This window comes from Kogia breviceps, chromosome X, assembly GCF_026419965.1.
Source record: "Kogia breviceps isolate mKogBre1 chromosome X, mKogBre1 haplotype 1, whole genome shotgun sequence".
Lineage (NCBI taxonomy): Eukaryota > Metazoa > Chordata > Mammalia > Artiodactyla > Physeteridae > Kogia > Kogia breviceps.
In genome coordinates this window covers 92,262,063-92,275,755 of record NC_081330.1, presented here as the reverse complement: position 1 = coordinate 92,275,755, position 13,693 = coordinate 92,262,063, and the positions used below count along the sequence as shown (strand labels likewise).

The 13,693-nt window shown below is 48.3% G+C and overlaps 1 protein-coding gene across 2 annotated transcripts in view; it reads left to right on the top strand.

Annotated features, from left to right (window-relative positions):
- The window catches only part of PPP1R3F (protein phosphatase 1 regulatory subunit 3F), a 15,642-nt gene extending 1,949 nt beyond the window's left edge, over positions 1–13,693 (top strand). The window contains exons 2-4 of one of the 2 annotated variants that reach the window (XM_059050276.2): positions 8,603–8,658; positions 8,877–8,959; positions 11,929–13,693. In XM_059050276.2, coding sequence (XP_058906259.1) covers positions 8,603–8,658; positions 8,877–8,959; positions 11,929–13,224 — 1,435 coding nt within the window. In that variant the 3' untranslated portion in view covers positions 13,225–13,693. The remainder of the gene's footprint in view (positions 1–8,602; positions 8,659–8,876; positions 8,960–11,928) is intronic. The other variant, XM_059050277.2, reaches the window with a different exon arrangement.

Sequence of the window (13,693 nt, the reverse complement as noted above, 5' to 3'; positions counted from 1 at the left end):
CAGGAAGCAGTGGCTCTGGCAGAGGCAGAACCAGATGGGCCTGGACTGGAAGCTCTTTACCTTTGTTTTTGCTGTACAACCTGTGACCATTCAGGGCCTGGGAGAAGGAGCCACGTAACGCCAGAAGCCCCTGATACAAGATCCTCATAGGTTTTCCCTATCAAGCCATGAGTTCTTCAATAGTAGCAGCTAGGCCTGATTTTGGGGGCAATAACCTAAGTCTAACCTGGGATAAGTAGATTCTCCAAGCACGTGTGGGAAATGCATACATTTCCCTGCTCCTGGGAGGACTGGAAATGGGAATGGGAAAATGCTGTTTGGACCTTGTATATGCTTGATCAGAAGCCTCTGGCTGCAGCAAGATTGTGATCCTGGAAGGGCCTTAGGCTGTGAGTGATTCAGAAAGGTCTAGCTTGGGGCTGGTGGGCAGATGTGCCTGGGTAAGTGAGCAAGCTGACAAGTACCTACTTACCAACCTGTGTTGGTAACAGTAACCTGAGACTATCTGAGCAGGGTAGGCAGCATGGCTTTCCTTACAGGCGTAAGAGTGTGGATTCTGACATCAGTGCCTGGGTTCAAATCCCAGTCCTGTCATCTGTTAGCCTTATGATCTTGGCCAACTCATTTAACCACACTGTGCCTCAGTACCCTCATCTGTAAAGCAGAGAGAATTATTGCAGCTACTTCACAGGAGATGAGTAAGAGCACTCAGAACCAAGCCTGGCTCTTAGTAGTGCCGTATAGGTGTCAGTATTAATGCTTAGGAAATCACAGATAGTTCCTTGGATTCCCCTCCCAAACTCTGCTCTGTCCATCACCAGCTGTGTAGCCTTGCCTCAGTTTCTTCATCTGTGAGTCTCCATTTTCTCATCTGCTAAAGGGGAATGACAGTCAATTTGTATGCTTGGATTGGACGCAGCAAGCATGGGCAAGGTAACTGAAGCATGGTGGTAGCTTTGAAAGATTAACAGTGGCCAACATTTACTGATCTCTGTGTTGAGAGCTTCAAGTTTGTTCTCTCCTGAGTCCCGCTGTGCATGCTGTGTGGTATAGGTGCTATGGTTATGCCCATTTACTAGAGGGGGAAACTGAGGTAGCTCAGAGAAGTGAGCCAGCTTGTTCAAATACACTCAGCTAGTGAGTGATAGGACCAGGGAGGAGGTGGTAGGGACGTTTTTAAAAAAACTACTGTTCCTCTTGAAGGCCTGATAGGATTCAGGGCAAATTCTGCATTTCGCTCCAGGTGTTCCCATGTTCCTAGCATGTCTTGCTTTCCTTCTAGCTTGTTTTTTTCTCTTTATTGATCTTAAGTGTGAAGCTCAATAGATTTTTACATATGTATGCCCTTGTGAAACCATCACCCAGATCAAGATATCCAGCCATTCCAGTGCCCCTCGCCTTAATTTCTGTCACTTTTCCTGAGTCGTCATTCCAGCTGGCTGTCGTGGGAGCCTTGTCTCTAAGACGTGACAGTTTGGGTAACAGTTTGGTCATTTTAGAGTGTGAAAGGAAGGGAACAGAGAAATCAAAAGCTTGCAGGGCCAAGGTGGGTGGAGAGGGTGTTTTTCTTTTAAAATACATGGGTGGTTTTAAGGAGAAATTGAAGCAGCCCGTTCAGACAATTGTTTTGGTATCTGGCCCCAGGTCTGTGGTTCCTAACATGACTTGTGATATTATTTTAAGTGGGCAGATGGCTTTTTGATAGCTTCTTTATCTTGATCTCAGTTCTTGCAAAGGGGAGGTTGGTGCTCATTGCAAGATCAGCGATAAGATTTTCTTTGTAGGTCGGTGGCTTTCTTGGCGAGTACATTTCAACTTATTATTGTTTTAAAACCTGCGTGCTGCCGGTGACTTGGAGTGCTGTTGGAGAACAGCCGCTCCCTGCGACCCAGCCCTTCTGGGAGGTGGTAGAGGATCTTAAGGGATAGCCTCAACCTGCGGGAGCCCTGTTGTAGAGGCCTTCCCATTCAGGAAGGGAAGTGTTGCCTGCAGGTCCACTGTGCACCAGCACAGCCACGTCACGTGGGGACACGGGAGAAGTCTGTGCTAGCCCTCGGGATACAGCTCAGAAACTGAAATGGCTGCATTCCTTGAGTTGCTGGCCCAGGCTTTTGATAACCCTTAGGCTTAGAGCTGATCCATCAACAAGCATTTATTGAGGGCCTACCATGTGCTGGGCACAGTGCTAGGTTCAAACAGGGCCAAAGCTGCAGACTGATTCTCAGATGTCAAAGGGCCCGTGGTGGAACTGGGTGGGAGGGGCAGGGATGGAGGGTTTGTTGTACAAGACCTGGCAGAGACCCTGTGGAGTATTTGCGTGTACAGTCTCATCTAATCCTTTCAACATTCCCTGTGAGATAGATGGTTTCGATCCCTCTTTTCTGGATGAGCAAACTGAGGCTCCCAGAGTCCAAAATCCCAGGGCTGGTTTGGGGAGGAGAGCCCTCCAGGTCTGCCTTGGCTTAACACCCTTGGGAGGTGTCCTATTCCTCTTAAAAATAAAGACCAAGAAAGCTGCAGCATGGCTTTTGAGCACCCCATGACCTCTCCCCCAGTCTGGCCTCCAGGGCAGCTAGTCTCACTTCATGCCATCCTCTGCCTTCTGAGCTTCTGTCACTGTGGTCTTTCCAAGGTGCTTTGCCACTTCCTGCCTCAGGGCCTTTGTCCATGCTGTTTTCCTCATCAGGAATGTTGGTCCGGTGCCCACTGCCGTCTCATTTTGATCCTTCAGTTCTAAGAGTGCTTCCTCCTGGAAGCCTGTCCATCCCAACCACCTCAGGCCCAGGTCTTTTTATAGCAACTGACCAGCCAAGCAGGCAAGCCCTGTTAGAGAATGTCATAGAACAGAGGAGATGAGCATTGCCACAAATCCAGGATCATTTTCCACCCTGCCTGGCAGTCCTACTGTTTTATTCTGATCCACTCTTGTCTTGTCCCTGAGGTGACTTTCAAACGTTCTTTACCTTCAGACTTCCTGCTTCAAAAAAACAAGTAGAAACCATAAGAATGGAACTCCCCACAACTTGTAGCCCCCAAGCCTGCAAAACTGATTTCCCTCCTTTGTGTTACAGGGGAGGAGGGGGGCCCTTTTCCTTCCTCAGGCCAGTCTCCCCACTTGTGCTCTGGGTTCCATTTTTCTGCCATTTGCTCCAGAACCTGACATCAGTTACCTTTTCTCTCCTGGCAGCTTTTCACTGCCCTCCTTGCTTGAACCTCTCTATTGGCCTTTATACATGCCAGTGTCTCTGCTGTCTTAGAAATCTGTCCTTTGACCCCACCTCGGTCCCCACTGCTCCTGGCCAGCACCCAATCACCCTTCTCCCCTTCACTGTCGACCCCCCTCTAAAGAGTTGCCTACACTTCACTCACTTCTGCCCCTGCATCTGACAGATTCCATAGGTGGTTTTTTGGTGTTCTTCTTGAAGTGGTTGAACACTCCTATTTAAAACACTTTCTTCCCTTGCCATCGGACCACCCTCTGCTGCTTTTCCTCTGAACTCTGGTTCTTCTCTTTCTCCCTACTCTTTCCTTCAGCCTCATACATACAAACTCAGTATCTCTACTTGGCTGATGTCCCAAAGATGCCTCAAACTCCCCTTGTTCAAGATTGACTCCATCACCTCCTCCATAGTGTCCTCAGCAGCCCCTCACTTGCTGACCCCTCCATTGCTCATTTTCCTTCTAAGCATCTTAAGCCCTCCCTGACCCTGTAGTCTGGGCCAAGGCCCCTTGTTCTAGGGCATTCTTTCCTTTTCTGAAGGCCCTGACCTCAGTTTGTAGTTAGACCTTCATTAGGGGATTATCGGATGACCCTCTCTGCCCTGCTAGACTGTAAGCTCCGTGAGGGGTAGGGACATGGTCTGCTTTTGTTCACCACTGTATTCCCACAGGGCCTGCCATGGTGCCTGGCACTTAACAGGTCTCAATAAATGTTTGTTGAAAGAATGAGTGTGAGTATCTTTTTTTGATGTCTTCCTGCACGCTAAATTGTAAGCTTCCTAGTCGGGTTTGCTCACCATTGTGTCTCCAGAGTCTGTCCCTGGGCTGATGCCCTCAGTAAGTCCTCAATGATTTTTAGGTGTACCTGTAGCCGAATGGATGGGAACCCAACTTGCTATCTGAGTTGGCAGTTGGGAAATCAGAACAATCAAAGTCGAAACAGGATGGGCCAGGGGTCATCTTAGTTGTCTGGAGTGAGGATTTTAGTGTGAAAGTGATCCTCTTTTATTCCACGGAAAACTGATAGGGCATCATGGTCGAGGATGTGGGCCTGAGGCCACGTGTTATGAAAGCAGCACAGCCGGAATCTGAGCTGGGTGCTCCTGCGCTGGTGCCCCAGTTCTCAACTGCTGTGCCAGGCTGGGTGATGTGTCTTACCAGCTGGGCAATGCTGGGCAAGTTGCTTTCCTCTTCAGAGCCTCAGTTTCTCTCAGTGGGAATTTGGAGTGGAGTACTGTTTGTTAAGCACTTTAAAGGTGACTTTCAAATATTTCCTCAATCTACCTAACAGCTCTCTGAGGTAAGTATTACTATTATACCCTCTTCACAGATGAGGAAACGGAGGCACAGAGAGGTTAAGTAACTTGCTCCAGGTCACACAGCTGGTAGGTGGCAGAGCTGGGGTTATTCAAAACTACATGTCATGACCCTTTATTAAGATGTGAAATAAATTTACTGGATTCCAACAAACATTAAAAAAATAGCATAGAAAATAATGAGTGCATCACAACATGTAGTAAAGGTAAGTGTTCTCTCATTCAAAGAACAACTGGTTTTCAGAGATATGTATATATGGGTGTGTGCTGGGTTATGATGTAAAATGTATTTCTTACCTTGGGTCATGGCCAAACGAATGAAGTCATTGCTGTAGCAGAAGCTCAGCACAACAAACTGCTCAGCTTCCTCCCTCCGCCCTACTGGATTGTCCATAAGTTCCAGAACTGACACTGACACAGACTAGCTGGGGAAGACAGAACAGTACCCCACATAACTTGGTGGCTTTCACAGCCTCCTTCAAACCCTGTTGTTTTCAGAAAGCAGTTGGCTCAGGGTAACGGATTCCAAGTATCTCGGGCAGATTTCCGAAGCCACGTGTCCCCTCGGAGAGTCAGCATTATCTTCAGGCTGATTGCATGAGAGCTGGGGTCTGCTGAGTTTCCCTTTGGGTTTCAGCGCATGACCCACTTTGGGCTGGCCAGGTTCTTTGAAAACACGAGTGTTGGGGGTGCTCTCAGAGGACTTGGGTGGTGGTGGCAGTGATGTGACTGCTCTGAAAGTCTGCTTTGCTCTTCTCCACAGAGGTTGTCAGCCCTCACTTGCTCACTCACTCTCTGACTGTGGTGATTGACTTTTTTGTTCTGTCTTGGCTGGCCTAGGCTGGGGCCCACAGCACCTCTTTCTGAATTATCAACCCCTGGTCTCCCTGGGTGCCGTCTGAGGTCAGAGGCCATTGAGTCTCCTGATGGCAGGAAGACTTTTCACGCCCAGGAGACAGGCATGCAGGCCTGACACAGTCCATCCTAGACTACACTGTCTTGACTAGTTCTCGCGAGAGCACCCAGAGGATGAGTGCCCAAGATGCCCCCTGGTCTGTGCTCCAGCTCGTGACTGCCCACTGCCCTTGAGGCAATACCACGTGGCGTGTGTGGGGTTGGTGCCAAAAGAGCAAGTTTCCTTCTCGAAAATTAGCAAGCATACGGGAGGTACAGTTTTGTTCTTAATCTCCCTCCCCATTTTTCTAAGAACCCCTCTTCTCTGTTACTGATTAGTGAGTCAGTATACATTTGTACTCCATTTCTTTCACTATCCTCCTTTTGATTAAAGTCATAGTTGCCTCCGAATATTTACTGTGAAAGACAGTTCAAGGATATTTAGTGTTCTTTTTTTTTAAGCCCACAGTTTCGCACACTGTCTTCAAAATGGAACCCTCTTTGGATGTTATCAGTGTGGTGTGTAGTTAGTAGTTAGTCGGTGTAGCTACTGTTCCTTGAGCCTCAGTTTCTGCATTTGGGAACAGTTTCTGCAAAGGGAAGGGTGTTGCTTTGAAGGATAGATGTGAGAGGTGACTTGGTGTATCAATGTAAAGGGCCCACGGTGGAGGAGGTGAACAATAGGTGCTGTGCCTCCTGCTTTCATGTCTCTGACTTTGGAAGTAAGGAGAGTGACCTGTGTACTTCTGCTGACTTCGTGGATTTGGGGATTGGCTGAATTGCTTGACGTGATTTTTGGATGTTCCCCCTCTTCTCACCCTCCCCAGCTTTGGAAGAGATGTTCTGGGGGCTGAAGGATTTGTTTTGTATTTGTTTTTCTTCTCTCTCTTTTTCCTTCAAATGGACCATGAAGTTCTTTTCCTGCTGGTTGGCTGCATCCTGAGTTCCCCTCTCTTCTCTCTCATGTACATCTAGGACTCTGGAGTGGCTTTTAGAAGCCTGGTTGTCATGCACCTGCCCTGGGCCAGATGGCAGGGGAAGGCTTGCCTAGCCCTGCCCTGGGAGGAGGGCTGCCTCTCTGTTTGTTTGTGGGTCTTGACGATGCTTGCTTTAGAAGACCCTAGGAAGATGACATTTTCTCTAATGAAGGACTACACCAGCAAAAGAAGTCAGCAGAAATTGTGTTGGGCCACAAATCCAAAGACCTGGATTTTTGACCTACTAAGGGGACTGGTGCAGAACCAAGCCAATTTGCTCCGAAACCCCCTTTCTCATCCGTGAAGTGCAGGAATTGATGGCTGGGCTCCTGGAGTCACCTACTTCATGCCCTGTAGTCTTCTGACTCAAATACCTCTGATGTGATGTGTGAGCCCTAGTCTGTGGAGAAAACCAGATGGTCCCTTCCGGATCTTCCAGACTCTAGATCCGTGTACATGGTTCAAGCTTCCTCCCCAAGGGTGCTAATAAAAACCAGTTCTTGCAGCCATTTCTGTGTTTGGTGGTCTCCTAGCCACATGTCCCCTGAAGGCAGGGAAACTGGGAATGAGAGTGTGGGCAAAAGGCAGATCAAAAGCAAAGCTTGAATGAAGGTGGAGGGAGGGATCTTGTCCATTATTGCTGCCTCTTTCTATCTGCCCTGGAAAGGATTGGAGATGGGGCTGTGGTAAGACCCCAGCCTCCCTCATCCAAGAAGCAGCAGTTTTGTTGGTTGGGAGCACAGACTTAGGAGCTGAATGACCTGGGTTTCGATCTTTGCTGCATTGACCTTGAGCCATTTACTTGGCTTCTGTTTCACCATCTGTAAGATGAGGATAATAAAACTGACTACTTCAAAAGAGTAAAAGTACCTATCTCATAGGGTTCTCATGAGAATTAAATGAATATATGTTAAGCTATGCTAAGAAGTACCATAGTAAGCACTATATTCAGGTCAGCGAGTTGATATTCTGTTTCTGTAGGTAATTGTGAAGGTAACTGATGATGTATTTTCAAAAAAGTTGCAACCACTTCCAGAAATGTCAACATCATCCTGTTACTTCTGAGGAAGAAAAAAGGGCTGAGCTATTGCCTCAGCTCTTCTCAGGTCTCCGCATGTGTTTTAGTTAATGGTTCCCTCATTTGCCTTAATTTGTAAGAAGTTGATACTCATTGGTGAGAATGAGAACAGCGATTTCTCCATGATCCTCATGCCCTCACCCCTGGCAGGGACTGGCTGAAATACCCTTGGTTTGCGCCACTCAGACCTTGGGGTCTGACTTGCCTGGCAGATGAGGAACAAGACCAACAAATATCTATGCTTGATTCAGCCCCTACTCTGTGCCAGGCCCTGGTGTCTGGCTTGATGTCCTCATTTCCCTCGACTGCCCTGTGCTTGGTGTACACATCCTGGCTCCCCTGTGCTCCGTTTTAAGGTGAGGAGGGTGAGGTTCAGGGAGGTTGAGTGCCCTGCCAGGCTGATATGGTGATGGGTGGAGGGTTGGCGGAGGGACCTTGGCCTCTGTGGTCTCAGGTTACTGCCTTTTCTGCTGACCTCCTTCCCATTCTCCAGTTGCTTCCTTCCTTCCCTTTGCCATTTCCTGTGCCCCACAGCCCTCGCTTGCCCTTTCTTGGAAAAGATGGTTTTCTCCACAGCCAGAAGTATACTCTAAAGACATGATCCAAAATGTTCATTAAGCTATGCCCAATGATGTCTGCCAAAGTCTGCTTTGTGGGAGCAAGATGAAGGAAACAACCTAGCTGCCTAGTAGGAAGGGAATGGCTATGTACATTAAGGTCAGCCCATGTGATAGGGGTAGTAAGCAGCCATTTCAAATGTTTACGAAAGTGTAATGCTGCTTCTTACTGTTAAATGGACAAAGCCAGCTGCAAAATTATGCCCGCAGAATCTAAACGATTCACAGAATGTGTGGAATGAAATTTTCCAAAATGGTAACGGTGGTTGCCTCTGGCTGATGTGTGACTTTTCTCCTGCTTCCTTACGCTTTCCTGTATTTCGTCAATTTTCTACAGTGAGTGTGTAGGACTTTATGACTAGAGGATAGAAAGAGGCCACAGAAGAGAACAGCAGCTGTCAGGTGAGGGTGGGCCAGGAGAGAGGCTCAGAAGGTGCCGGTAGGTGGCAGAACCGGCCTTTCAGGGCATCAGATCCATGCATTCTCTCCTCCGCCCCACAGGCCTAACGAGGAGGAGCTGAGGATGAAGAGTGCGGACGATAATACCCCTGCTGTGGGTAAGCAATTGGCAGGCTGGGGACTTTTAGCTTATAGTTACCATTTCTTTCTTCCTCCCCTTTTCTTTCTCCACAAATTAAGAGGCACCTTCTGCCTTAGACTGTCACAGAAAGCTTCAGAGGCAAAGCTTCCAGTTGGCTAGAAGAGTATATTTTCTTAACCAAACCAGGCTTGTTTATACCCTTGCCTGGCCCCGACGCTGTCCTCCTCTTTCCAGCAGAGCGTCCTGATGTCCAGGAGTCAGTGGGTCCCTTGGTGGCCCCCACGCCTCTCCGTCCGTGGCCCCAGATGACACTTCAGGTAAGCAGGCCTGGCAGCCTCTGGATGGACAGCCTGACGGGAGGCTGGGTGGTGGGGCTGACTTGCCCTGGGTCTGCCCTAGGTTGGGGGTGGCCCCCCAAATCAGAACTTGGTGGCAGAAGGGTAGAATGCAGTTATTCGCCTGGGCTTATAGAAATGTCATTTGTTAGTTTAGCAAATATTTATTGAGTGCTTGCTCTGTGCCAAGGACTTAGGGACACTGGTAATACAGTAATGACCCAAACACTGTCTTCATGGGGCTCACTTACATTTTAGTGGAGTGAGACATAATAAAACAAAATAGTAGTTAAAATATATGGTATTTTAGATGATGATGAGTGCTAAGGACAAAAGAAATAAAGGGATAAGGAGAGAGAGAGAGAGAGAGAGAGAGAGAGAGAGAGAGAGAGAGAGAGAGAGAGAGAGAGAGAGAGAGAGAGAGAGAGAGAGAGAGAGAGAGAGAGAATGTGTGGATGGGGGGTTGTGGGAGGGAAGACGTTTGCAACTTCAGATTGGGTGGCCAGGGAAGGCCTTGGTGGTCAGTGAGATTTGAGAGAAGATCTGAAGAAAGTGGAATAGTGAGGCATGTGGATAACTAAGGTAAGGGAAGAACATCTCAGGCAAGTGCAAAGTCCCCAAGGTGGGGCCATGGCTAATATGTGTGAGGGACAGCAGAGTGAGTGAGGGGGAGCGGCAGGAGGTGAGGTGGGAGAGGTGGAGGCACAGATCGCAAGGGGCCTCACGGGCCATGGAGAGGACTCTGGCTTTTACTCCGAATGACAGGGGAGCCGCAGGAGGGTCTTGAGCAGACGAGGGCCATGATCTGACTTAGGATTTAACAGGCTTCCTCTGGCTGCTGCGAGGAAAATAGACTACAGGGTTGAGGGTGGAAGCTGGGGGACCCTGAGGAGGAGGCCACTGCAGTGGTCCAGGGGAGCGATGCTGGTGCTGGCAGGGGAGATAGAGAGATTCTAGAGATATAAGTGTGTGTGTGTGTTTTAACTTTTTATTAATAAAGATTTTCAAACACATAAAAGTAAAGAAACTGGGAATTCCCTGGCAGTCCAGTGGTTAAGACTCCGCGCTTCCACTGTACAGGGCACGGGTTTGATCCCTGGTCGGGGAACTAAGATCCCACATGCCATGCGAGTGTCCAAAAATAATAATAATAATGATAAATAATAAAAGTAAAGAAACCAGCATAATGAACCCACATACTCATCACCCAGCTTCAACAAATTTCAAGACGTCCATTCCTACTTTTTTCTATACCCCACCCTCTCCTCTCACCTTCCCTATGGAATTATTTTGGAAAAAAATCCAGACTTTATGTCATCCATGAATACTTTGGTTTGTATTTCAGAAAATTAAGCACTCTTAAAAATAACCCCACAATGCCACATTACCCCTCAGAAAATTAATAGTAATTCCTTAGGATCATCAAATATTTGGTCAGTGTTCAAATGTCCTTGTCTCATAAGTGTTTTAGGGTCCAAACAAGGTCAATACGTTGTATTTGGTTGATGGGTCTTTTTAGATTTTTAAATCTGTCTCACTTTTCTTGAAATTTGTTTGTTGAAGAAGCCTTGTTTGTCCTATAGAGTTTCCCACAGTCTGGATTTGGCTGATTGCATCCATGTGGAAACACATTTTTACTCCATTTTTATTAATTTTTTCTATTTAATTAATTTGATCTAGTATTAAATTTAACTAATTTAATTTATTAAACTATTTTATTAAATATAACCTGTTATTATTATTATTATTATTATTATTTTTTTTTTTTTTGCGGTATGCGGGCCTCTCACTGTTGTGGCCTCTCCCGTTGCGGAGCACAGGCTCCGGACGCGCAGGCCTAGCGGCCATGGCTCACGGGCCTAGTTACTCCGCGGCATGTGGGATCTTCCCGGACCAGGGCACGAACCCGTGTCTCCTGCATCGGCAGGCGGATTCTCAACCACTGCGCCACCAGGGAAGCCCCTAACCTGTTATTATTAAATTAATTAAAATAGAATTGATTCTACTTAATTCTATTTCCATTTTATTTATTAGCTGGAATTCTTCTCTAAAGAAAAACTTTCTCACATCAACTATTTGGCTACCTTGAGCATATATGCCCTGAGGGTATATAGTTTGCATAGAAAAAACTGGATAAATACTTAAAAACTTCCCTTTTATTTACCAGTTTTCAGAAGAAATGAACTTCTCCAAAGGTGACCAATTAAGGGATTTAAGTTTTGGGGTGGCATTAATAACTCATGAATTTTAAACATATTTGATGAGTTTCAACCCATTGCACCTATTTATTTATTTTGCAACTTAAATTGAATTGTCTCTGGCCAGTGGGAGCTTATTTTCATTGGCTGTAGAGTTCTTTTGATACATCCCCAACATTCTTTGAGCACTTTCTCACATTCTGGTATGTCAATATGTCCCAGCTTCATCTTGTACTTTTCCTGCTCAGAACCTGGAAACAGTCATTTATTTCAGAAGCCCTGATTCCTTTCAGTGGAGAATGGTATTTAGAAACCAAGATCTGGGTGCTAGATGTGCTTGTTGCTACTAGATTGGTCATTGTTTCTAGGCCTTGTCAAAAGACAGAGCTAGGAAATAAATTTTTTTAAAGAGAAAATACATGAATTCATATGGATATTCTGGATATGTTTTGGAGGTCAACCAACAGTAGTTACTGATAGTCATTCACCAGATATTGGTGCCCACTGAATTCCTCAGCTTTATGATCTACAGGAAGCCCCCTTTTATTCCACCTAATTTTGTTATTTTAATGTAGACATAGTCTTTGGAGTTAAGAAAATTATAGTTCTTTACGGAGTTTTCACTTGGAAACACCTGTGGGGCTGGATGTGGGCTGTCACCAGTTCTCACTGTCTCTGCTTGTCCCATCCCTTTCTCTTCTTCATTCCCTTCCCTTTTTCTCCCCTCCCTCCCCCCTCCCCCTATGGCTCCAGGTTTCTGAAGTTACAGTGACTGGCAAACCCTCAGAGGAAGGTGATGTCCCCAGAAGCAGTCCACCTGTGGCTTTCACAGAGGTCCCCCAGGCACCGGCCATCAGGATTCCCCTCTCTTCCTCCCTCTGTGGCCTGGGTGGCTCTCCCAGGGACCAGGCCTCGGGGCCCGATGCAAGCGAGGGGGCAGCTGGGCCTTTCCTGGAACCCAGCCAGCGACAGGTGGAGGCCACGTGGGAAGTATCCAGAGAGAATGGAAGGGGCCGAAAGGACCCCATAGTGGGAGCTATCATGGATGAGCCCCCCGGGGGTCTGGAGGTCGTGAGTGGGTTGGAGGAGCTGCTTGGCGAGGACACCATTGACCAGGAGCTGGAGCAGCTCTACCTGTCCCACCTGAGCCGCCTGCGGGCTGCCGTGGCTGCTGGTGGGGCAGGAGGTGGTGGGGAGGGCCCCACAGATGGGGGGGTATCTCCCAGCCATCCCCTGGGCATACTCACGGACCGCGACCTGATCTTGAAGTGGCCTGGCCCCGAGCGGGCCCTGAACAGTGCCCTGGCTGAGGAGATCACGCTGCACTATGCCAGGCTGGGGCGTGGTGTGGAGCTCATCAAGGACACCGAGGACCCTGATGAGGAGGGGGAGGGGGAAGAGGGGCTCTCCATCATACCCTCCAGCCCAGAAGGGGACACCCCCAAGGAATCGCCTCCGGAAATCCTCTCTGGGGCCCATCCCGTGGTAGCCACTATGGGAGATGTGTGGCTCCCGTGGGCAGAAGGCTCAGGATGTAACAGCCCTGTGGTTCTGAGTATGGAAGGTCAGTTCACTGGGGCTCCAGAGAAGGGGATGGGCAAGGACTCTGACTCTTTGCATGTGAATAGGGTGATAGCTGGGGTGACTGGGTCACCAGGGGGGACAGAAGTCCAGATGGAGTTTACCACTGAGTTGGCAGACAGATCGGTTTCTATATCCGGCAAGGAGCCAGCTGCTCCAGTCCTGCAGGGGCAAGATCTCCCCCTCCTTGGTTCCTTGGGGGCTGAAGTCTGTCCTTCCATTCCGACCAGGCCCCATGTGAGCTCCCAGGATGAAGAGGGTTCAGGCTCAAGCCTTGAGCCCCCAAAGAGGTCTCCTACCCTAGCAGCCCCTGCAGAGAGTGTGTGTGTATTGCCTCCCCAGCTCTGGGGGCCCTTGACCCAGACTCTGGGGGTCCTGGCTGGGCTGGTGGTTGTCCCTGTGGCTCTGAACAGTGGTATGTCCCTCCTGGTGCTTGCGCTGTGCCTCTCTCTGGCCTGGTTCTCGTAGGAGCTGTTTGTGAGATCAGCAATAACAGGCTTCCCCCTCTCTGGGGAGGGGTAGCCCCTCCCCCCAGAGGGTTCAGATGGGATGTATGGCCTGTACAGCGAAGGGTCCTTTGCTTCTGAGAATGCTTGACTGGAGAGAGGCCTTCCTGTCCCTTATCTCTCCAGTTAGCATGGGACTCCCTGCGGTGATACCAGTGGAGAGAAAGAGCATGGGTGGATGGTGTGAGTGAGAACTTTCAGAATGGAACTGGGCATGTCCTCCCTTCCCATCCCACCCCCCCAAGCCTGTATTTATTTTTGTATAATTCTCTGGATGAGGGAGCGTGGTCATGAGCTGGTCTTGGGGCACAATTACCCAGAGATATATTTATTAACAGCCAACCTGTGCAACCTGCTGGAGCTTTATTTTTAATTTAATTTATATAGAGTACCTATTATTATATGCCACAATACAGCTCTATGAAAAACAA